The sequence below is a fragment of the Quercus suber genome, unplaced genomic scaffold, assembly GCF_002906115.3.
Source record: "Quercus suber isolate HL8 unplaced genomic scaffold, Cork oak 2.0 scaffold_84, whole genome shotgun sequence".
Lineage (NCBI taxonomy): Eukaryota > Viridiplantae > Streptophyta > Magnoliopsida > Fagales > Fagaceae > Quercus > Quercus suber.
The window spans coordinates 612,366-638,598 of NW_027069549.1; the positions used below are offsets into that span (position 1 = coordinate 612,366).

Consider the following 26,233-nt stretch of genomic DNA (forward strand, 5'->3'; position numbering starts at 1 on the left):
GTGGGGTTTTTTTTTTTTTTTTTTTTTTTTTTTTTGGAATTCTAATAGAATAGCAATTGAACACTTTTCACAAAATGTTTTAGAAATTACTTTTTGACCCACCAATAACAACCTGCTATATATGATTTGTTGTGGAAGGGTTACAAGCTCCCCGCTTGACTTCCTAATACTACCCACCAGTAGAACTTACTGACACGACCATGTGCAAGCTCCGAATCCACGAACTCCTTCTTTCTTGGATTCTCCAATCAGCTACAAGCACCCACGCTTATTATTCTTTAAGCTCCAATGGAAGCAATTAAGTTGATCATCAGATGTTGATATTATCTCTACCTTGAAAACCCTAAGTTTATGTGAAGGAAAGCTCCTCAATGATCTCACAAAAAATTCACACAAACCGCAATGTATGAGCAACAATACAACAAAAACCACACACAAAAACGTGGCTAAGGTTTTGCCTTTTATACCTAGAGTAAAAACAGAAAACCCAAAACGTTTAATGAGTTAGGGCTGAGTTGGAAAATTCTGCAGAAAAACATTCTGGCCATCTTTCGATCGATCGAGCTAGGCCGAAATGCACCAATGCATCTGCAGCTTCTCGATTCCAATTTTACATAAAATATATAACTTTAAGCAAGCCTAAACAAGACTAAATATATTATTTTGATCATGGTTTGCCAACATTACATATTAAAGTTCTAAATACATAAATTCCTAAATGTTTAGAACCTAACAGAAATGAAAAAGGTGAAGAAGAAATCGAGGAGTAGAGAGATTAAGGAACACTTTCACTGTGAGTGATGAGGTAGGTGGAAAATACAAGTTGAAAATGTGAAGTAATAACCTTCTATAAAGGAAGCTATAGCCCCATAGTAAAAATTATAAAAGTTGGGTTTGTGTGATGACATGTTAGGGGAGAAGAGATGGAAAAAAACTACCAAAAGGTCAACATAGTTGAATAAATTTTGAATGAAAGAAGGAGAATTAGGGGGCCAATCAGTTTCATTTGAAGGGGCCAAATCTAACAAAAATTCTTTAGGGCCTATTTTTTATTTTTCCAGCTATTAAAAAAAAATATATGCCTCTCTTCAACGAAATGCTATATATTGTTACAGATATATCATATATGTGGATTGAGATACAAATATATTATATATAGTCTCTGTTTGGCATGATTAATTTTGCGAACTTATTTTATTATTGAGTTTATTTTTGCTACTATTCATGGGTCTCATTTCACTTTTTGCTACTATTCATAGGTCTCATTTCATTTTTTGGTACTATTCATGAGTTCCACTATACTATTTTAGCTAACTTTTGCCTTTATTTACAGTACTTTCAACAAAAAAATTTCAGTTTTAACAAAATAAGCGGATCTCAAACAGACCCATAGTAATCTAAGGTATTGCACCTAATCCGATTGCTCTCATTCATCTCACAAAATATTCTTACTTCTTTAGATTTTAACTTTTACCTTTTTACTTCTTCTAACTTTTTTACTATGAGTCTGTTTTGCCTTTATCTACAGTACTTTTAGTAAAAAGTTTTTAGTTTTAACAAAATAAGCAGATCCCAAACAGACCCATAGTAATCTAAGGTATTGCACTTAATCCAATTTTTCTCATTCATCTCACAAAATATTTTTACTTCTTCAGATTTTAACTTTTACTTTTTTACTTCTTCTAACTTTTTTTATTCAATATTGAGACTAAAAGTTGCTTTTTTCAACTCTCAATCTCTATCATTGAGAGCAATTAAACATGGTGCTCAATCCCATATATGTTAACAGCCATTCACAATAGGAGGCTCCCATGATCTATGGGACTCATTTGTTGGAAGAGAGCTCGCTGCATGTATCTGAAAAGGTAGATCATTATTCATTCTCAATAAGGAGAGTGCAAATGCAACACCTTGAGGGCGTGATACCCTAAAACCTTAGGTCAAAAAATATAAAAGAAAAAAAGTTTACTAGATGACTAAAGTCCCGATGTATCACCAGTAGCTTCTATTTCAGTCCTTAGCAAGGCTCGACTGAATTAGCTAATGCTAGCCCAAGATCAATCATCATTTTAACAATACATTATTAACTCAAGGCAGGATGGGTAGCCCTCCTCGATAAAACTTTTGAGTATTGGTAGAAACTCAATATGTTATAAAAAAAAAAAAAAAATTACATGGTCTTTGTGATATGTGAAACATCATTAAAGGATGCTGCTCGAAGCAGAATATGATGGTCCAAAGAATGGAATTTCCACAGGACCACCAGGGAAACCCCAAGTCTGGATTTGTTTGCTCATGACCGTTGTTACTAAAACATTGTGTCCCCATACAAATAAAGCCAAGACCGAGTTGAACTAGGCTCCTGCGTGCCGCAATATTCAACCTGTTTGATGCATCCAACTATAGGAGCTGATCAGCGAGTACATCAAGTTGCACTAAAGTAAAACTAAAAAGAAATGATATTCAAAATGTATTAAACAATAGTATTGGTAGTCATCAAAAGCCTTCGCTGAAAAATTGACGACTAGAGAATTCTCAGTCCACACGTACAATCCTTAGTCAACCTTTTTTTATTCGGGGTCTCAACCACAAAAAATTAAAATTAAATTAAAAAATGTTCCCTTGACACGCACAATCCTTAGTTAAGAAACCATTTGCACAAACAAGGATGTGTTGAAAAAAAAATTTCAAGTCTTTAATTCGAATCATTCTCTTCTTCATATTTTGCACTTCCCTTGACACCTTAACAACAAATCAATCCATCAAGGATGGCCAATCTTTGATTTCCAAACACAACAATTTTGCCTTAGGCTTCTTCAGCCATGGCAACTCTAGCTACTAGTGTCTTGGCATTTGGTATGTCAAAGTGACACCACAAACTGTTGTGTGAGTTGCAAATAGGAACGATCCTATTATTGATTCTTCTGGAGTTCTCTCAATCAACCAACAAGGAGATCTTGTCCTCCATGACAAGAATAACCGTCTACTTTGGTCTACAAATGTTTCTGTCCAAGACCAAGTGACAACCTCCTCGGTAGCTCAGCTTCATGATTCAGGAAACTTGGTATTAGTCCAGGACAAAAAAAAAAAAAAAAAAAAAAAAAAAAAAAAAAAAGTGTGGCAAAGCTTTGACTGTTAGAAATCAACACTAACTCTCTTGTCTCTAGAAATTTCTAGAGTATTCTAGAAACTTCTAGAACTTCTCACACAATCTCTCTCTAGAAACTTCTAGAGTTCCACTCAATTTACTTCTCTCCGAATTCTCTAGAAAGTCCTCTTGCATTCCGGAAATTTCTCCATGGTGCTCTTTCCGATTTCTCTATGAGATATCTCTAGAGACTTCTATGAAGAAGTATAACTTAGCCACATGTTTATAGAATACTCTAGAAGGTTGGAGAATGGCATTCATATAATGCCAATAAAAAGGAAGGTGTTAGAAGCTTCAAGTTGGTCTCCTAACCAACATAACTAGTATAAATAGATGTGGTGGTATGTGAAGAAGTGTGTGAGAGATTCCTAGTGTGAGACAAGAGACTAGTATGAGACTAGTGGAGATATGTGAGATTAGTGAGAGACTCCTAGAGATGATACTAGTATGAGACTAGTGAGAGGTGTGCACTAGTGTTGTGAGTCAAAGCATTAGAGCTTGTAAAGTGTTGTAATTCAAAGAGTCAAGTTTTAATAAAAGCTCGTTGTTTAGTCATTTATTCAATAATCTAATGTCAGAAGCTAACACAGACAATCCTACAGATACTCAGCTTCAAACTTGAAGTTTGAATCTGAAAACTTGGATTAACATGTTCCTAACATCTTGGAGTCAAAGATGACCTGGAACCGGAAATTATAGTTATAAGATGAATCCTAATGCTCTCCATATTGGAGAACTCCTCCTTGGTCAAGGAATAATGTGACCAATGCAAGAAGCTCATCAGGTGAAAAGTCATTTTTTGTTACAACGAAAGGTGAAATATCTTCCACCTACATTGATGGTGATCCTTCCATCATGACAAGAGTAGTGTTGGACAACCCTGGATTGCTTCAGAAACTTATATGGGATGATAGTGCTCATCAGTGGGAGGAACAATGGTCAACACCTAAATACCGGTGTGACAAGTACGGCAATGTGGTTCGTATAGTAAATGCAATCCTGATAATATTAATATGTTTGAGCGCGTGTGTGCGCCGAGGTATGAGCCTAAGTCTCCAAGGGATTGGTATCTCAGAGATGGTTCTGAGGGTAGTGTGAGGAAGAACTTGGGGTTGTCTATGTGTCAAAATGGAGAAGGGTTTGTTAAATTGGAGCGTTTAAACATTCCTGATTCATCATTTGATGCAGCTTGGATAAGCATGAGTATGAGTAGCTTAGAGTGTGAACAGGCATGCTTGAAGAATTGTTCTTGCACAGCTTTTACCACCATGAATATTGATGGGAAGGGAACCGGTTGCTTGGCGTGGTATGGTGAATTAATGGACATTTTACAGTTAACAGATGTAGGGTTGGAACTAAATGTTCGTGTGGATGCGACTGAGTTAGGTAGCATTCTTCACTTGCTTGCATTTTCTTAAAAGTTTCATTCTCTCTTTTTCAATTTCTGAATCATGTTTTCTTCATACTTTCTTTCTTTTCTTTTTTTTTTTACTTTTTTTTTTCCTTCAGCTAAGTATATAAGGAAATCCAAAGGTTTCTTAGCAAGAAGAAGAAGCTGGTTATAGCATTAGTGTCTATTGCTGTGCCAATGTTTCTGGCATCCTTACTAGCCTATATTTGGCTAATGAAGAAGAAAAAGACAAAAGGTAAATAAAATCACTTGTGCATTGTATTGTTCACATATACATGTGTTCGGCTCAGCTATGACAAAATGTTCCATATATCAGGAGTCATTTAGATTAGTCCTCCACATGATGTGAGCAATATTATATAGATGCCCAATTACAAAGTCGTGTTAAGCAATCTCTCTCAATTATGTTTAGGGACAGTGAAGAGAACAGTGCACAATCAATTATCAAAATTTGAAGTGCTGAAGGCTCTTCTGAGGGGAATGAGCTCAAGAACAGTGGTACACATCCAGATTTACTGATTTTCGAACTAAGCTGCATAGTTGCTGCCACAGAAAATTTTTCTCCTACCAACAAACTTGGGCAAGGTGGTTTTGGCCCTGTATTTAAGGTACAATTACAATTCATAGACATTGTAGATATCTTGCGCATTTTTATCTGTTTTATTATTCCATTACTGTAAGGTAGGACCAAAGTTTTTTTTTTTTTTTTAATCTGCAATGATATTGAAACTCAAGAAACAGAACAAACGGGGTAATCATTTTTACAGACTCGATGACCTCAGGAAGATTACCCTTATTAAAATACAAAAAAGGACTAGAAAGTAAGCAAATTTGGCAGTAGTATGAGCTGCTGCATTACAGCTTCTCTTGACCCAAACGAAATTGCAACAAGAAAAGGAACTAGCAAGATTATGGTATTAATAATCCAGTCAGGGGGGAGGTCAGGGGATGATAGAGGGTCAAAACAGGCCTTGGCATCTCCTTCAAAACAGACGTGGTTCCACTGCTCTTTGATTGCAAGCTCCACTGCCCAGAGAATGGCGGAAGCTTCAGCTTGGATAGGCGAACAAACTTTGACATGTTTGGACCAGACTTTAACAACATCACCTCTATGATCTCGAGCTACAGCTGCCAAAGTTATTGTGGAGGAGTTCAGCTCTGCATCAGAATTAATTTTGATCCAATTCAGTGGGGGAGGGGACCAAGTTAGGACAGGCTGAGGAGAGTGTGGAGAGGCCTTTGGAGCAAAGATTGTTGATAGCTCAAGGCCTCTAGAGAGGATGTTCTGTAAGGGTGTCTGGAAATCAATCTCTCCTCCACCAAATAGAACATGATTTCTTAACCACCAAATCTCATCTAAAGTGACTGCCATGTTCAAAAATACAAACCAGAGCTCATTTGAAGGGCAGGTGGATTTAGGGGGGGTCCAAGATAAGCTTGATGATGTCTTTGGGGTCGTTGAGATTGACTTCATCAGCTCTAAACCCCAGCAAGCAGAGTTTCAAATTGCTCTTGCCACAGGACAGAGGAAAAAGATATGAGAACTTGATTCAATATCATTCTTACATAGCGCACAGCAGGGATCAATGTTGTCCATTCTCTATTATAGAAGCAGATAGAGCTTTGTTGCTTTAAAATAATAGTCATGAGTAAGCTTAAGTTTGGGTCATGATTTAAGGGCCAATTATCAAATGGTCAACAAATAGCCGTAAAAAGGCTTTCCAAGAGTTCTAGACAAGGAATAGAAGAATTCAAAAATGCAGTAATGTTGATTGCGAAACTTCAACACAGGAATCTTGTCAAACTGTTAAGTTGTTGCATTCTGGAGGAAGAAAAGATGCTCATTTATGAATACGTGCCCAACAAAAGTTTAGACTCTTTTATTTTTGGTATGTATTCTTCCTAAAAATCTATGGCCTTCATATTTTATGTGCCTTTATTACATATGTGCAAAAAATAATATGTTTGAAGTACCTAGAACCACATATTTCAACATCACATTTTGAGTATACCTGAGCAAAATTTTATTACAGATCATACAAGAAGTTCATTCTTAGATTGGATTAAAAGCATTGAAATCATCATTGAGATTGCTCGAGGGATTTTGTATCTTCTTCAAGACTCAAGATTGAAGATTATCCATAGGGATCTTAAAGCCAACAATGTCCTACTAGATGCCAAGATGAATCCCAAGATTTCAGATTTTGGCATGGCCTGTATATTCAAAGAGGGCCAAACTCAAGACAAGACAACCAAAGTTGTCAAAACATAGTAAGTATAAAACATTCATAAATTTACACACACATTCTAGACTTGCACGCCTGCAGACATACAAAGAAATTAAAACATTATGAAAACTTTAAGATTACCTTGGATAATGTCTAGCTACAGTGGTTATATGTCATCAAAGTATGCAATATTTGGAAAGTTTTCAATAAAATCAGATGTCTTTAGTTTTGGTGTCATCTTATTGGAGATAGTAAGTGGCAAGAAGAATAGTGATTCTTATCAAGAGCATCCTTCCCTAACGTTAATAGGGCATGTAAGTAATAGAAAACAACAATCTTTTACCATTTGCATTTACAGTACAGCTTTTTATAGAAAATGTGACCAACCACACAGGTCTGGGAACTATGGAGAGAAGATAGAGCTTTGGATGTAGTTGATTCATCAATAAAGGAGTCGTGTTTCAGATGAAGTCCTGAGATGCATTCAGGTTGGGCTGTTATGTGTACAAGAACTAGCAGATTGACCAACTATGTTGGCAATTCATCTCATGCTGAGTAGTGAAAGAGCTCTTCCTTTTCCTAAACAACCTGCTTTCATTTTCAGAAGACCTTCCGAAAAATTGGACTCAGTCACTGGAGGAGCTTCTTGTACTATAAATGAAGTGACAGTAACTATGTTTGAAGCCAGATAAAGGTAATGATTCTGGTTTAAACAATGAGACATTCTTAGTAGATTTTTCTCTCTCTTTTTTAACAGCACACTATTGCCTATTACACCCCTCTGAGGTATGCCATTTGCATATATAATATGTAGTACTAGGATTTTGTATTGAAAAAATGAGCCATTTTTGTTTAGATCTCATAGGTTCAAGTATGTGGTGAGCAAACTCAAAGAGTTAGGAGCCATTGAAACATAATTAAGTTGAACAAAACTAATCAAAAGGGTTATACTTGGGATCCCTATGGCTGTGATATTTTACACTAAGTGCTTCCTTGACTCTTCTCGTCTTTTACTGTATACTTTAAACTGGTACTTATCACAGCATGTCTAGACTAGCTAAACCAACAAAATTGGCTATAATCGATAAAGATGTCCAAGACTGTTATATCAAGTGTAAACGAAAGTGAGGAATTGCACCATTAAGTTGCAAGCTAGGCAAACTAATAGCCATATAATTGATGTTTTCTTGTTCACAAACTGCATAAATTATAAATAATATCCCACTCCTTTGTATCTTTGCTTCCTGTGTCTTTTCTTTTATATAGCAAACTTGCACAAGTTAAAATCATGGTAACTCCATGTGGACCATTTAAATATAAGTTGCAGTACAAAGTTGAAGTGGAATTCTCTCACATAAAAACTCTAACTTGGCCCATCAAACTTAGATCAAACCAAAACAAATGATTATATCAATTCATTCACCATATTAGGCGAATCAATATTAACTGCATGACCACTGTCCTTGAGTATTGCTAGCCTTGATTTTGGACCCAAGTGCCTGTAAAAGCATAAACCATGTAACTTGAAAATTGGGCTTAAATTCTGAAGTTGATAAAAAGAGGAAAAAATATTACCTTTGCAATTGATGGGCCAAGAATACTGGGAAGATATTATCCTTCTCACCCCAAATTAGCAGCGTTTTCTTCACCCAAATAACAGCACATTAACATGGAAAACAAAGTTTCAATTCTTCCTTAGCTTCATGGACTCATGCATGGTGTTACATAGAAGCTAAAATTTGATTTCCCTTTGTATATACTAAGTTACCTACATTTTGTAAGTTCGCTTTGACTGTATCTATGTGAGGCCTCATAATCAGAGATTTTTTCTTTCTTTTTTTGTTTTAGTGCTCGCTAAGAGACTTGAATCCAGGACCTCATGAAATACATGATGTTTGGAAACCATTAGGCCAATTCATTGGGGTTTAGAAAACAAAGTTAATCTATGGCAAATATTCAAAGCATATAGAGACAAAGAAAAATGCTTCTAGAGCATAAAAGATATGCAAGTAATATGTGTATGACATTAACATTTAAATTTATTGTATGACACAGTCAGTATGAAATGCCAGTGATATTTGTGTACATGATATGTATCATTTTCCATGTGTTATCTTACCTTGAATCCAATGCAAATTGATATTATTTTATCATGACATCAGGCACAAATCTCAATATACGAATAACTTGATAATTTAAACATAAATTTGTATGGTAAGAAGAACGGTCCAGAAAACATTTCCTACCTTCTTCTTGACTAAGTTAGTCTACTTCTAAAATGGCTTATCCTAAATTCCTAACTTATTATCTTCAGAATTTTAAGTTATATTAAGCAAACTTCATAGAAAAAGTTATACATTTTCTTTTTATATTAGGGCTTGGGGCTTTTACACATTGAAATTCCATACTTGAATTACATACTTCTATGAGCTTTTCCATTTGATTCATAGTATAATTTGAGTTTCTTGGTATTCATCACCATGAACATGAAGTAATTCTTCATATCAATAAAGTTCATTACTTATCAAAAAAAAAAAAAAAAAACTAAACACTCTGAGCTCCCAAACACGAATATTGACTTTCTCAGCAAGCAAACACAAATTTCAGAAACAGAAACACTAATTAATTATTGATAACAATAATAAAACCAAAAAAAAAATTCCTTTTAATCCAACATAATTCTAAACACAATTCGATATCTCTCCCCGTTAAAAAGTTCGTTTTCCTCTGCTTTTTTCTACTTTCTCACTAACCAAACAGACTATTAATCAAACAGAAGCTTCTAGAACATAAATAAAAAATAGAAAGTAAAACGCACCGTTAGGTTCGTTGAACGACGACGGCTTTGTCACCGGACTCTTGAGATAAGAGGACATTAGGCTTGAAGGTTTTCCAACTAGAATCGACGGCCGATTTGGCCTCGACGGTGCCACGTAGGACAACGAGTTTCTGATGATGATGATGATCGGACGGCTGGGAGGGGGAGGAGGAGTCTCGGTTGTCGTGGACGGCGAGGATGGAGCGGAGGTCGGACACGTGGACGACGGAGGGAGCTTTGAGGATTTTGTTTAGGGAGGAAGAGGTGGCGGAGAATTAGAGGAGGGAGCGCACGGCGGCGTAGGCTAAGGCTATGCCCAAGACGGCGCCGTCGAAGGAGAGGGCGAGTTGGGAGAGGAGAGAGGCTAGGACTTGTTCTGGTGAAAGACATTTGGCGCTTCGTTAGGGGCAGCCACATTCGGTTGTGTGTGTGTGAGAGAGAGAGAGAGAGGTTTTGGAGAGTGAAGAGAAACTGAGAAAGTGGGGAATGGGGAAAAATACAGTGAGTGGGGGAGAATGGACTTTAAATTTCAACTATTAAATATAAAAAATGAAAAAAAAGTAAAAAGGGTAAAAAAAAAATTGCAAACTATGAGAGACTTGGGTGAAGTGCTAGGTGCAATTGCTAATCCCAATCTAGAATGGGGAGGGCGTGTTTGGCCAATTAGATTGAGGAATGTGGTTTTTTTTTTTTTTTTAGATAGTTTCAATCTACAGGTTCTGCTCTTGATAATATCTCTTTAGATTGTGTTAACGGGCACAATAAAGTGTTCGTTAATAACAGTTTTTTGCACTTCTTTTTTTTTACTTTTTGCAGCTCTTTATTCTTTCTGACAATTTTTTAGCAATTTTTTTAATCAATTTTGGCAATTCTTTTAATAATTTTTTGTCATTTTTCTTAACACAACCCATTAAGAGAAATCTTAACAAGCACTGGCAAATTTTTTTATTATCATTTTTGGCAATTCTTTTAATAATTTTTTGTCCTTTTTATTAACACAACCAATTAAAGGAAATCTTAACAAGCACCTCACAGTATTTGTTAACATTTCTCTATCACTTTATCATCAAACCAAGATATCAATCAATTTTTAGTGTAGGCGGGAATCAAAGTTTAGATCTCTTATTCAATCATTAGAGACTTTACTAATTGAGCTAATTAAAACCTACCAGGAATGTGGGTTTTATTATAACTAGAGAGTGTGAATGACAAAAACAAAATCGAATACTCTCTCTTTTTTATTGTAACTCTATTGATTTTTTAAATTTATTATTTAAATTTAAATCGCTCTTCTCTATTTTTCATTATTATTATCAAATATCACATCGTCAAAATCATATTAATTCTAAAGAACTCATGAGACTACTTAACATATCTAAACAATTTCTCTATTGAAATTTTGTGATTCTCTTAAATATCTATTTAGATATATTGATATTTAGATATATTCTTAGTTATTTGAGTAATTTCTTTCCTCAAATGAAAGTCAAGGAGATATGAGATATCAAATTTTTACACTAAAAAAAAAAAAAGTTATGACTGTTAAAATTGCCTCAACAAATCCCAATTTAAGTCGTCCTAATACCTAGTTACACAAATCCCAAGATTGTCACATCATCATAAACAAAACTAAGAATTCAAAATTCTCAAAGCTTAATTGATCAGCTACTATCAAGCTAGTATCATGGTATAAGTTACCTCGATGGATCGACTGGTGTCGAGTGATCTATCAAGACAGTAGATGCATCACTAAAATGATAAAAACTTTGGGTAGTTTGATCGTATCTTCTAGTAGTCTTTCTTGAATAGCTTCTAGAAACTATATACTAAGACTCAAATACATAAAAAGTGTGTTCTGACTCTAATTTGCTAACATACAAAAATATGACCCTAACAAAACACATTATGACATTAACTAATGAAGTATTGCCAGAACTTTTCTTTTCTAAGGAAAATTAAATTCCATGCATCTATATGCTTGAATTTAATTGGAGAACCTAATGTATTGTACATAAAAAAATTAATAAAAAAAAAAACTATATCTAAGATTTATTCTTGTTTTAAATAATACATATCAGTTTCTTGTTTTCTTAAAGAGAAATAGCTAGGGTGATAAGTCTTTATGCTTGAGCCATAAGTTGATCTGAACTTCATCAATTATACATACATTCATATATGTATATATTTATTTATTTATTTTTCTTAAATGTATAATCACCTTCATGCAATTCATTTAAAAGTAATGACATTAAAACAAATGAATAACTACCCAAAAATTACATTTGTCTATTTATAGCATTTATATTTAAAAAGACTTTCACTTAAATTTAGCTATACCGAAGAAACTAAAATGCGACATTAATGTGGCTCAATAAAAAAGCAACAATAAATTTTATACTTAATATTTTAGATATTTGAGATTTATATATATTTTTTAATAAATTTGGATTTATATTAGGTGCTTTCAACCCAAAACCATGTTCTCTCCCATTATGTAAGTGCACAAAAATAGATCGAAGTGGACCAAAATGAATCGAAGTGACCTGAATGGACCGAATATGACCAAATGGAACAAAGTGGATCAAATGGATAGCATATGACCAAATAGGAACAAGGTGGACCGATTAGGACCAAAGTCAACATAATGGATCGGACAGAACCAAATTGAACCGAATAGGACCGAAGTAGACATATTGGACGAAAGTGGATCAAATAGACAAACTGAACCAAAGTGGACTGGATAGAAGCAATGTGGACTGAATAGGACCGAAAAAAAAATGGACCGAAGAGAACCAAAGTGGATAAAATGGACCAAATAGAACCAAAGTAGACCGAATAACCCGAATACCACTGAAGTGGATCAAAGTGGACAAAATGGACTGAATAGGACCAATTGGACCAGATAGAACTAATGTGGACTGAATCGACTAATTTGGACCGAATTGGACTAAATAAGACTGAATGGGATGAATTGGACCAAATAGAGCTTTAGTGGATATAATGGATTAAATAGGACCGCATATGACCAAATTGGACCAAAGATGATAGAATGGATCAAATAGAACCCATATGAACCGAATAAGACTTTTGAATTTTTTTTTTTTTTTTTTTTTTTTTTGGTTATTGCATTTTTAGGGCTCATATTTCTAATGTTTATTTTAGTATTTTCTTTGTATTTTTTAAACTCAAAATTAAAGAGTTTAGTCCAAATATAATAAAATTTCATACTTTTCACCCAAAAATGAAGAAAAGATGATTTTTTGAGCTAAACTTAATAAGAAAACCTACAAAAAGAATCAATTTAAGGTCTAATTAGTCAAAAAATGTCTGAAGCAAAACTAAAATTGACCAAGTGGACTAAATTGGACTAAGTGGAACAAATTTGATCGAAGTAGACCTAATTGGACTGAATAGAAATTTTTTCATTTTTAGGGAGAACAAATTAACTTCAAAAAATTTAAGAGAAAAAATTATACATTATATTACAATATAAAATAATTATTTATTCTCACGCATCGTGTGAGTCTGCGACTAGTTGTTTTAATGCTGACTCAATTAGGTAACACTTATCCCATTAAACGTCTTGATAAACTGGGTCATCTACTCATCTGTGGGTTCTACTTAGTTCAGTTGATAAAATCTTTTATTGTCAAATAAAAGATCTAAGGTTCAAACCTCCACTTACACCAAAAAATCAATTGGTTTCTTGGCTTGATTAATGATAACGAAGAGCAATCATTGTAGAGCAAACCTCATAGGTTAAATTCAATCGCATCTGTCAAGGAACGCAAATGCTTCAGCAAGAAGGACTAATTGAATTTTGCCTCTATGAGATCTTGCACCACTCCCCTCCATTCCAAAAGTTTTTCTTCAGTCAAGGAGTCAAGAGAGGAATCCCTCAACGAGATCAGCACAACACATAACAGCTCCATCAAAATGTTGTCTAGAAACACACCTCCCCTGAACCCACTAGTGAAGTTTCCATGGGCCTTGAACAACCCTTCCAATAATGGTAGACCCTCCACGGGCACAAAGAAGTGTAGGAAGGTACCAAATAAAGGCCCAAAGCAATGAAAATGGCTTGTAGGGAGGTTGTTGAACTCCAGGAGATCAAAGCGGGCCAGGAAAGTAGGAAGCCTTAAGCCAGAATCTGAAACAGTAACCTCTGGAGTCACCTTTGGATGATTTGGGGGGGTCCTTGCCTAAGATTTAGCCACCTAGACGTTAGGACCAGATCCCACAGCCACCTCAAGAACTACGAGCTCAGGACCCTTAACACCTGTATTAGCACCTATAAAAGCAGACAAAATTCAAAAAGGGGAAAGAACAAAGGAAGAAATGTAAAGTGGGTAAGCAAAAGGAAGCTAAAAGGGAAACCAGTATCAGCTTCGTGTGGCTGAGCCTCCTCATCCTCCCCCTCTGATTTCCTGGAAGACTCTGTAAAAGAACACACAGCACATTGGAGAAAGGGTGAGGAAACTTTGGCAAAATGGTTGAAGGAAGGAAAGGATACTGGGGGCTTTACCATAAAAGGAAAGGGAAGATGGAGAAGTACAGTGAGGGTGAACAACACACACCTTCAGAGCCTTTTGACTCCAAGGAAGAGGCGGCCCCAAGGGCAAATTCAACACTAGCTTGACCTAAAAGGGACAAGAGAAAGGGAGACACACAGTAACAACAATGAATTACTATAAAATAAAAGAGAGAAGAAGGAAAGAGACTTGCCCTTCTCTCTCTCTTTACAGATTCTCCAATGGTCTTTTGTTTACTATGGGTTCGCCTAGAGGGTCCTAAGGGAGACTGGGGTATAAGATCAAAGGACCCCGAAGAACCCTAGGCTAAAGAACTCACAGGAACTAGAGAGAGAGAGAAGACTCTACCTTAGTCTTCACTTTACTCCTTGGAATTGAAGGATGGCCAACTTCCTTTGCAATTGCAAGGGGGCTCACTCACTTAGGTTCCTCAGAAATTACTAAATGTTTCTAGGATCTTGCAGTTTTCCTCTTCTTAGTTTCAGTACCATCAGCACTTTCTTCAAGCTCAGCTCTTTTAATACTTTCCTGTTTAATCTTATTCTCTGTACCTTTGCCTATGGGAGTAGCAGCACCAATTGCCTTTACTGCCCCTCTCTTAATTGGCACACCAGAAGAGGTGCCAACAATAAGGTCACACCCTGACCAAATCTCCAAAAAATCTTGCACATAACACACCCAACAATCCCTAGAAGCATGCCATTTCACAAATCCTATTTTGCTGCTTATGGCAGCAGATACAATACCAACAGTAAGGAGGGACAGGCGTCTGTTGGAGGTAGAAGCAAAGAGAATATTAGGATCGGGAACCTTCCCAATCTTGCCAAAATCGATATAGTCAAAGAAGGACTTTTGGACTCTTCTCCAGTAACCAGTAAAGCCACTGGAAGCAAAGACTCCCTCTGGGAGTTGGGCACAACAAACTGAGAACTCCTATGCGACCAATAAGAAAAGGCTTGAACCCTTAGAAACGGATCAAGAGAAGGAAGAAAAGGTACTATATCTTTAAACACTAGTGGGATTTCCTGATCAAAACCAAATTGCCGGAGTACACGGTGTGCTGAGTAGTGGGTGTTCCTGGGGCCACTTGAAGAGGGCATGGGAAACCATGAAGGATTGATGCAAGCCAAGTAAGCCAAACTGCCTTCATCACTAGGTCGTAGGTCAAAGGTATTCCTTAGAGAGTTGAGAAAAGAAGCTAATACAGAATCACAGGCGAACCCAAGACTGAACTCCCGGGAAGAATGCTAACTCAAGTGCGCCGTTTGGTCAAATAACTTAACCAAATTGAGGCTACCACCTTTCAAGTTAGCCTAATGAAAAATGATGGGGTGACTATTTGTAGAACTACCACATAGACCCTTAATCACATCAGGAGATCCTTGGAACTTATCTTTTACAAATTTCAAATTTCTACACTTTGACAAAGTGACAGAAGAGTAGTCTCACATGAATACCTAGAGAATGGAACAGTGAAGAGACGGAGTGATAACATAGCAAAAATCACCCTTGACTTTATCTCCATGGAGCAAATCCAATTAGGAGTAAAAATGGTCCAAGAACATGGGGGCAAGGGGATACTGAGCACCCTGGACCAGTCTAATTGTCACAGGGAAGAAAACAGACTTAACCCTGTATCCGAAGAACTCACTAAATAACAACTTATTGAGCCAGAGCGCTAGGAACCTAGCTCGCCTAACTGCCTTGTCCTTCTCTCGTGAAAGGTTCATGACCCACTTGCCCATTCTGGTCAGTTTCCCACCAAGAGAAGTGATACGCCCGCCAAAATGACTGAATAATTTGTCTTCCACTTCTTGATCCTCGTTGGAAAGACTGATGTCGAAAGGATTCTCATCTCCAAACACTGGAAGGAGAAAGTTATTGACCACATCCTATAAGGTGATAGTAAGCTCACCATCAGAAAAGAAAAATGTATGAAGAGAAGGGCACCAACGGCGTACCAAGTGCCTGAGGCCCTTAGCGTCTCTAAAACCTTCAAGGTTCCTGGAAATTGCCACTGCCTTTAGGATATCGGCGCGCTCTAGACAACCAACAAATTCCCCATCAGAAAGTTCCTTGTCCACCCAAATAGGCCAACTGGTGATTTTCCCATGAACGAAGTCAAAGAAAATAGAAACTGCCTCTCGAGATCCTCGCCTAATTTGGAGACATAAAATCTCTCTTGGATCTGAAACTTAGGCAGAACTAGCAAAACTAGACTGACCAGAGAACACCCAAGTATGACGGGAAGGAGGGGCCTCACCGTGAGACACCAGAGAAAAAAATAGGCTAGGGGTGTACCAAGGGTCCCGTAAAGGGAAAGCTGGGCATTTTGTGACCCCCTGTGATTTGCCCTATGCAGACCCAGAAGAACTTTCACCCTCGAAAGGATTAGGAGTACGCTCCCTCCTTTTCATGAGAAAGAAGAAGCCATAGAACAAAAAATGTACTAGGAAGTAGGGAAATCAAAGGAATGAAGAACACAGAAGAAGAAGAAAACAAAGAAACAAACTAATTGGAAAGAAAAGGATAAGCTTTGGAATAGAAGACTCTGGAAAGTGAAAAGAAAAATATGAAGTGACTGCAATTATGGTGCAAAGAACAGTTGAAGAAGACAATGTGTGGAAAGGAGCGCCAATTGCCAAAATTTAATTTTAAAATAGAAGAGTTATTGACGGTTATTAATGGGAGTTACGGGGAACGTGAGAAGTGGGTGGGAAGATTTCACTGCAGCATTCAACTGCCACATTCAGTGCAAAGGGGTGGAGTTACCAAAAAAAAAAAAGTGCAACACGCAAAGAAAACCAGGATACCCAAAAGTAGCGGGAAAGACAGGACCCTAAAGGAAGAAAAAATGGGACCCTGAAGTTAATTAAAATAGTGAAAAAGGAATTCCTACAAAAATTAAAGGCTCCGGTCTACTCATGAATGGGCTACAGGCAACCCATGAGCTTGGAGGGCTAAATGTTGAGGTCTAAAAAGTTACAATGCTGCACTAAGGCCCAAAATGGCATAGTAAGTTGAATTCCATAGAAAAAAAAATAAAAATAAAAGGCTTGAGCTTACAGTAAGGAAGAAAGGATTTAAAGTCCAAGACCCACAAATGGATAGTCCTTAGGGCCCATGAAATGAAGGGAAGAAATAAGAAAGCTCAACCCACTAAGATCAGAAGATCAATAGGGAATTCAGTGGTAAGAACTGGGCCAAGATACCTAGGGGCTGCCAAGAGCTCGGGATCCTCGGGATGTACAGCAAAGATAGGATGAGATTAAGACAGCTCAAAAGGAGTGCCAAGAAACACAAGAAACAAAGGACAAATACGTCCTTATCAGCCACTCAATAATGCAAAAAGGAATCAAAAAGCTTGGACACTAACAATTCATAAACAAAAAGCTGGTACCTCAGGGAACCCAGAAAGAAGAACCATGAAAGGAAGCAACTAGGAGAACTTTCAACCTGGCAGGGATGGAATCGGCTCACTCTGGAAACAATGACAAAAGGAAAGGCAGCCAAAAAGCTGAGTCTGAAAAGGTGAGAAAAACCTTGAAGGAATAGAGATTAGAGGCCAGCCCTCTAGGGACGCCCCAAAACGGAAAGTCAGCAAGAGGCTTTTTGGGGAGAAAGCACCAGAAGAAGAAAATTATGAGAAACAAGGGAGGGGCCAGCCACTAAAGTTGCTAGCACAACATTGGCTCTAGTACCCAGGGAAGCAAAGAAGGGGAATTAGTGGTACCCCGGAACCCTAAGATGACACTATAAAAGGGGAAGCATCCAACAATAAAGGGACATTCAACAATAGTGAATCAGAATAGAATTATTGAGAAAACTATATAAAAAAAAAAAAAAAAACTCAAAGAAAGTAGTAAAAGAAAGGGAAATATCGCCCGATATCCTAAAAACAGCCACTATAGGACATACTTGGATTCAAAGGGATTCAAACTTTGCAAGTCTAAGAGACTTAGAGAGCCATCTAAGTCTGTAATTTTTGAGCTTATTTGGACCTTGTAACACGTCATAGTGAGCACGCTGTAATTCACAATTAAGAAAAGTAATGAAATACTCACATTATTCTAAGGATCCTTAGCATTTATTTTGTGTATTTCTTTATTACATTGCTCCTTTACTGTTTCTTGCTATTCCATACATATATATTTTTGTTTGCTAGTATGTATGTATTGTAGGATTCTTGCTCTGTGCACCACTTGGTTTGTAATCAGCTTATTTAGCTGCGGTGAACCAAGCCCAGTCCCTTAAAACAACAACTAAAAAGTCCAGGGTCCTTGCTTCTACTTAGGCCTGGACACTGTCTGAAAAGGGTCCCTCACAAAGGTAATTTGGAAGTGCAAAACATATTACAGTCCACGTCACCATATTTTTCGTCAATTGAATTTATCATATATGTGGATTAAGATACAAATATATCGTATATAGCAATCTAGGATATTGCACTTGATCCAATAGCTCTCATTCATCTCACAAAATATTTTTACTTCTTCAATTTTTAACTTTTCATTATTTACTTCTAATTTTTATTTAATGAGATTCAAAGTTGCTTTTTTTAACTCTCAATTTTAGTTATTGAGTGCAATTGCACATGTTGCTCAATCCCATATATGTAACAGCCATTCACAATAGGAGGCTCCCATGATCTATGGGACCCATTTGTTGGAAGAGAGCTCGCTGCATGTATCTAATACAAGTGATAATTACTCCTCAATAAGGAGAGTGCCTATGCAAATTGCAATGCAACACCTTGAGGAGTGATACCCTAAAACCTTAGGCCAAAAAAAAAAAAAGAAAAAAAAAAAAGTTTACTACATGACTAATGTCCCTTAGTATCGCCACTAGCTTCTATTTCAGTCCTTAGCAAGGCCCGACTGTATCAATCATCGTTTTAAAAACACATCACTAACTCAAGGCAGGATGGGTAGCCCTGCCTCCATTAACACTTTTGAGTAATGGTACAAACTCAATATGTTTTACAATTTTTTTCACAATTGTTGACAAGGTCTATTGTGATCTATGCAACATCATTCAAGATGTGGCTCAAAGCAGAATATGATGGTCCAAAGAATGGAACTTTCACAAGACCACCTGTGAAAACCCCAAGTCTGGATTTGTTTGCTCATGACCGTTGTTACTAAAACATTGTGGGCCCCATACAAATAAAGCCAAGACCGATAGTCTGTTGAACTAAGCCCATGTGTGCCACAATATTCAACCTGTTTGATGCATCCAGCAATAGGAGCTGATCAGCGAGTACATCAAGTTGCACTAAAAGTAAAACTAAAAAGAAATGATATTCAAAATGTATTAAATAACAGTTATGAAAGTCATCAAAAGCCTTCACTGGAAAATTGACAACTAGAGAATTCTCAGTCCATATGCACAATTCTCAGTCATCAAGTCTGGATTTGTTTGCTCATGACCGTTGTTACTAAAACATTGTGGGCCCCATACAAATAAAGCCAAGACCGATAGTCTGTTGAACTAGGCCCATGTGTGCCACAATATTCAACCTGTTTGATGTGTCCAGCAATAGGAGCTGATCAGCGAGTACATCAAGTTTGCACTGAAAGTAAAACTAAAAAGAAATGATATTCAAAATGTATTAAATAACAGTTATGAAAGTCATCAAAATCCTTCGCTGGAAAATTGACAACTAGAGAATTCTCAGTCCATATGCACAATCCTCAGTCAAACCTTTTTTTTTTTGGGGGTCTCAACCACAAAAAAAAAAAAAATAAATAAATAAATAAATAAAAATAAAAAAAAAATTTGTTCCACTTTAAGAAACCATTTGCACAAACAAGGATGTGCTAAAAAAAATGTTCAACTCTTTGATTCTAATCATTCTCTTCTTCAAATTTTGCACTTCCCTTGACACCTTAACAACAAACCAATCCATCAAGGATGGCCAGTCTTTGATTTCCAAACACAACAACTTTGCCTTAGGTTTCTTCAGCCCTGGCAACTCTAGCTACAAGTATCTTGGCATTTGGTATGTCAAAGTGACACCACAAACTGTTGTGTGGGTTGCAAATAGGAACGATCCTATTATTGATTCTTCTGGAGTTCTCTCAATCAACCAACATGGAGATCTTGTCCTCCATGACAGTAATAACCCTCTACTTTGGTCTACAAATGTTTCTGTCCAAGACCAAGTGACAACCTCCTCGGTAGCTCAGCTTCATGATTCAGGAAACTTGGTCTTAGTCCAGGACAATAACAAAAAGGTGTGGCAAAGCTTTGACTATCCTACAGATACTCAGCTTCCAAACATGAAGCTTGGTCTGAACCTTATGACTGGGATAAACATGTTCCTAACATCTTGGAAGTCAAAAGATGACCCTGGAACTGGAAACTGTAGCCTTAAGGTGAATCCTAATGGCTCTCCACAATCCATTGTGTATAAGGGTTCCACCCCACATTGGAGATCAGATCCTCGGCCATGGATTAGTGTGACAAATGTAACAGAATCACCACGTGTAAATTGCGATTTTGTTAACAATAAAGATGAGATATATTATGCCTACTTTGTTGAGGACCCTTCCATCGTGATAAGAGCAGTGTTGGACAACACTGGATTGCTTCAGAAACTTGTGTGGGATGATGGTGTTCATCAGTGGAAGGAACATTGGTCAGTTCCTAAATACCGGTGTGACATGTATGGACAGTGTGGTTCATATAGTAAATGTAGTCCAGGTCACCGATTTGAGTGTATGTGTTTGCCAGGGTATGAGCCTAAATCACCGCGAGAGTGGGATCTCAGAGATGGTTCGAACGGGTGTGTGAGGAAGCACTTGGAGTTGTCTGTGTGTGGGAATGGAGAAGGATTTGTGAAAGTGGAGCGTTTGAAGCTTCCCGATTCATCATTCAGTGCAGCTTGGACAGGGATGGGTAGATTTGAATGTGAGCAGGCATGCTTGATGAATTGTTCTTGCACAGCTTTCAGCGTCGTGAATATTGATGGGAAGGGAACCAATTGCTTGGCATGGTATGGAGAATTAATGGACATTCTAGAGCAAGTAGATGAAGGGTTAGATCTAAATGTTCGTGTGGATGCGATTGAGTTAGGTAACCTTCTTTCCTCCCTCACATTTTCATTAAACCTTTTCATTTATTTCTTTTTTCAGTTTTTTCCTCCTCCTCCAGCTAAGTATATAAGGAAATCCAAAGGCTCTCTTAGCAAGCAGAGGAAGCTGGCTATTGCATTAGTGTCTATTGTTGTGCCAATGTTTCTGGTATCCTTACTAACCTATATTTGGCTAGCGAAGAAGAAGAAAACAAAAGGTAAATAAAGTCACTTGTGCATTGTATTGTTCACATATACATGTGGTCGGCTCAGCTATGACAAAATGTCCCATATATCAGGAGTCATTTAGATTAGTCCTCCACATGATGTGAGCTATATTATATAGATCCTGAATTACAAAGTTATATTAAGCAATGTCTCTCAAATATGTTTTGGGACAGTGAAGAGAAAAGCACACAATCAATCAATAAATTTTGCGAGTACCAAAGTTTCTTTCGAGGGGCATGAGCTCGAGGACAGTAGTACACATCCAGATTTACCGATTTTCAATCTAAGCTGCATAGTTGCTGCCACTGAAAATTTCTCTCCTACCAACAAACTTGGGCAAGGAGGTTTTGGCTCTGTATTTAAGGTACAATTACAATTCATTGACATTGTTACGCATTTTTATCTGTTTTATATTCCATTACTATAACCTACGACCAAAGTACGTTATTGAAGAAACAGATATAGCTTTGTTGCTTTAAAATAATATTCATGAGTATGCTTAAGTTTGGGTCATGATTACAGGGCCAATTATATAATGGACAACATATAGCTGTAAAAAGGCTGTCCAAGAGTTCTAGACAAGGAATAGGAGAATTCAAAAATGAAGTTATGTTGATTGCAAAACTTCAACACAAGAATCTTGTCAAATTGTTAGGCTGTTGCATTCAAGAGGATGAAACGATGCTTATTTATGAATACATGCCCAACAAAAGTTTAGACTCTATTATTTTTGGTATGTCTTCTTGCTAAAAATCTTTGCCTTCATGTTTTATGTTCTTTTATTATATATGTGCAAAAAGGGAAAAAAAAAATCTTTGTAGTTCCTAAATCCACATTTTTCAACACTATTACGTCATATTTGGTACACACTTGAGCAAAATCTTATTGTAGATCATACAAGAGCATCATTCCTAAATTGGAAGAAACGCTTTGAAATCATCCTTGGGATTGCTCGAGGAATTTTGTACCTTCACCAAGACTCAAGACTAAAAATAATCCATAGGGACCTTAAAGCCAGCAATGTTCTTCTAGATGCCGAGATGAATCCCAAGATTTCAGATTTTGGCATGGCTCGTATATTCAAAGAGGACCAAATTCAAGATAAGACAACCAGAGTTGTCGGAACATAGTAAGTCTAGTACACATGCAAGACTACACACACTTAAACTTGCATGCTTGAACACATATATAGTTATAAAGCATTATGCAAACGTTAAGATTACCTTTGATACTGTTTATCTGCAGTGGTTACATGTCACCAGAATATGTAATATTTGGACAATTTTCAACAAAATCAGATGTCTTTAGTTTTGGTGTCATATTATTGGAGATTGTGAGTGGCAGGAAGAATTGTGATTCTTATCAAGAGCATCCTTCTCAAAATTTGATAGGGCATGTAAGTAACAAAGAGCCACTATCTTTTACCACTTGCATTCATAGTACATCTCTTTATAAATAATGCTACAAACACACAGGTTTGGGAACTATGGAGAGAAGATAGAGCTTCGGATATAGTTGATTCATCGATAAAGGAGTCATATGTTTCTGATGAAGTTTTGAGATGCATTCAAGTTGGTCTATTATGTGTTGAAGAAGAAGTAGTGGATCGACCAACTATGTTTGCAGTTAATCTTATGCTGAGTAGTGAAACAACTCTTCCTTCTCCTAAAAAACCTGCCTTCATTTTAAGAAGTCCTTCCAAAAAATTGGACTCAATCATAGGAGGAGCTTCTTGTTCTATAAATGAAGTGACAATAACTAAATTTGAAGCTAGATGAAGGTAAAGGTTCTAGTTTAAGCAATGGCACATCCTTAGTAGAGTTTTCTCTCTTTGTTCCCTAACAGCACATCTTTTACTAATTTTATTACACCCCTCTAACTTATGCCATTTGCATGCATAACACTACGATTTCTTATTGAAAAATGTCTCATTTGTGTTTTGATCACCTAGATTCAAGTAAGTGGCAAGTAAACTCATAGAGTTAAGGAGACATCTAAACTTTTTTTTGAATTAGAAAATAATAATAATTTAGACACTGAAGCATCTAAGGTATTTCAACTTATCTATAGATATCTAAAAGTTGAAGTGTAGCATTTATTATTAATATGCTCCTGTTGAGCCACATCAGCGGCCACATCATCAATCCCACTAACTTTTTTTTTCTTTTTCTTTTTCTTTTCCTTCCTTTTGCAAATTAACATTTTCCTAATTATTACTCCATCACATCCAAAAAAAAACTTCATTTCTTAATTAACATTTCCTAACTTTTCAACTTTCCATTTATTATTCCATCAAACACCATCTATATCTATATCTATATCTATATCTAAATATATTACTAAAAACTAAAGCATAGCATTTAATATTACTACACTCACGTTGAGCTACATCAACAGCCACGTCATCATTTTCTCTTTCCAATTTTTCTTATATATTTTTTAAAAAAAATTCTCATTTGGGGTGACTTAAAAACTCCATTATTTAAAAATTAAAATATCTTTAACCATTATTTTTATTATTAATTTTCCAAAACTCTCCCTCCATTTTACCTCTTCATCTCCCCAATACTTTCTACCTTAATATCATTCTTTCTCTGCCTTTTTATCTTCCTTTATTTTGACTCTTCTTATTCTCAACATCTTACTATAAATTTGACATTTTCTTTTTCATTCTATGCATAGTTTTCTCACACAAAAAAAGGTTACTTCTCTCTCTCTCTCTCTCTCTCTCTCAATTTGTTTTTCATTTTTGTTTGATTTTTTTTTTTTATTGCATCAATTCTTTAGGTTGATGAATTTTTGTGTTAATTTGAACTCTACTTTGGGTTGATGTAATTTAGTTTTTTGTTTTAAGTTGTTATCTTTTATATTCTTTTTGATTAGATATTATCCTACTGCATTATACATATAGTATATAATAATATAATGTTATTATATTACATAGAATGACTTGGATAATTTTATGGTTATTGCTATATATTTTATTTTTACTTTTTTCCTCTCATCTTATGTTATTCAACATTTAAATCCAATTACATCATCCATACTATTAAATTATGCAACACAAATTAAGAAAATTGCTAGACACAAACTTGCCTTCCTTTACCATACATTGGGGGAATCAATATATTTGTGTGATAAAGGGTCATATAATTCTAATTTAGATAGCACACTTTGAATGTGTCTAGACCCATAGATTGAGCAATTTGTAGACTTAAAATGCTATTGAGAATGAACTTTTTGAATTAATTCTAAAAAAATATGAACTACTATATATCATTTAGATAAAAACTTTTATCATAGATACATTAATATTTTTTTGCCACAAATTTAAATCACACAAACTTAAAAATTTTATATTATGTGTTAGCATCGTCTCTGCTTCATCTTCTTCTTCTCAAAAATGTTATGTATCATCTTTAAAGGATGCCAACAATATTGATCTTATGGGAAAAGTTAAATAAAATATTGAGCAAAAAATGTTTTATATTATAATCTACTAAAAATGTTTTTTAAATATTTAAATCTTTCTATTTTTCATATCACTGATGTGTTTCACAGTTATCACATGTGTTAACTTAAGTCTTAATATTCTTAAATTGTTTCGGCAAAAAGAAAAAAAAAATTTAAAAGTTGTCACAAAAGAGGAGTTCATGTGAAGTTTTTTGCAAAACGAAATATCTATTTTGTAAGGCCACCAAACTTGATAATTTGCAAATGATGAAACCACTTGCAACAATATTTTCATAGTTATATAGTTTCAACTAAAGCAATTGTGTATACTTTTAGTCTTCCAAAAACACACATCTTCAAGTGGTTAAACATTCATCTTGGGTAGTTTTAACTTTTCATATAATTTTACCTTTACATATTCATTTATTTTAATTAAAAAAAAATTCAATTTTTTAATTTAGATTTTTACAAAGTAAACAATGAAATAATGATTCATGAATAATAATAAAAAAAAAAAAATTATCTATGCATATTTATCTTGTGCGGTTGTAACTTTACATATAATTTTGCAGTTATATATTCATCTACTTTAATTTAGATATTTATAACTTAATAATGAAATCTATACAGAAGGCAATTAAAACAATCATATTTCTACAATTCAAAAAGTCACAATTTCTTTTTTCAAAAAAATGCCTTTTACATTTCCTTGGAATTATTTTTTTTAATGTTTTTATAAAACCTTTGACATACCACTAATCTAACCACTTCATACAATAAAAAAATTTAAGGCTCATTATTACTTCCGTTAATATATTATAGATATCTTAATTGATTGAGACCAAACTCAAGAAATGTCTTTCATATTTCCTTGAAAATTCAAAAGAAAAAGAAAAAAAAAAACCCTTTGACATACCACTAACGTAACTACATCTATAACTATTTAAGCCATCAATGATGTCTATTTCTTATTGATAACTATAAAATTTACAACTAGCAAAGGAACACACAAAGTAATAAATAATAAATGAAGGAAGAAAAAAAGAAATGAAATCAAACTTCTATTAATAATCGTTATTTGAAAAATAAAAAGGTGGTCAAGAAAAGTAAGAAATAAAATAGAGATGGCTATATAGAAGACATTGAAAACTTTATAGTGCAATAAAATCAACAATTAAATATAATAATACTAAATTTAAACTTAAAACTAATCAAACTCTAACTAGGGAAATAAATATATATATATATATATAATTATAATTTTCATACACCATGACTTAACAAAAATTTAATGAATAGTTCTACCTCTTATTTAATTTCTATGTTATGCAAATCATCAA

At 35.4% G+C, this 26,233-nt stretch overlaps 1 protein-coding gene, 1 long non-coding RNA gene and 1 pseudogene across 2 annotated transcripts; 2 read left to right on the top strand and 1 right to left on the bottom strand.

Annotated features, from left to right (window-relative positions):
* Positions 1-3,797: 3,797 nt before the first annotated feature.
* LOC111993857 (G-type lectin S-receptor-like serine/threonine-protein kinase At1g11410) lies at positions 3,798-6,831 on the top strand (annotated as a pseudogene).
* A 1,081-nt stretch (positions 6,832-7,912) lies between these two features.
* LOC111990893 (uncharacterized) lies at positions 7,913-10,111 on the bottom strand. Its single transcript, XR_002880714.2, has 2 exons — positions 8,363-10,111; positions 7,913-8,286 (listed from the first exon to the last, which is right to left on the bottom strand). It is a non-coding gene; the product is annotated as an uncharacterized LOC111990893 (long non-coding RNA).
* Positions 10,112-20,329: 10,218 nt separating this feature from the next.
* On the top strand, positions 20,330-23,309 carry LOC111990895 (G-type lectin S-receptor-like serine/threonine-protein kinase RKS1). The gene is made up of 7 exons (XM_024022662.2): positions 20,330-21,214; positions 21,293-21,430; positions 21,614-21,804; positions 21,963-22,173; positions 22,332-22,569; positions 22,686-22,836; positions 22,916-23,309. The coding sequence occupies exons 1-7, from the start codon at positions 20,419-20,421 to the stop codon at positions 23,216-23,218; spliced, it is 2,028 nt and encodes a 675-aa protein (XP_023878430.2). The 5' UTR covers positions 20,330-20,418; the 3' UTR covers positions 23,219-23,309.
* Positions 23,310-26,233: the final 2,924 nt, after the last annotated feature.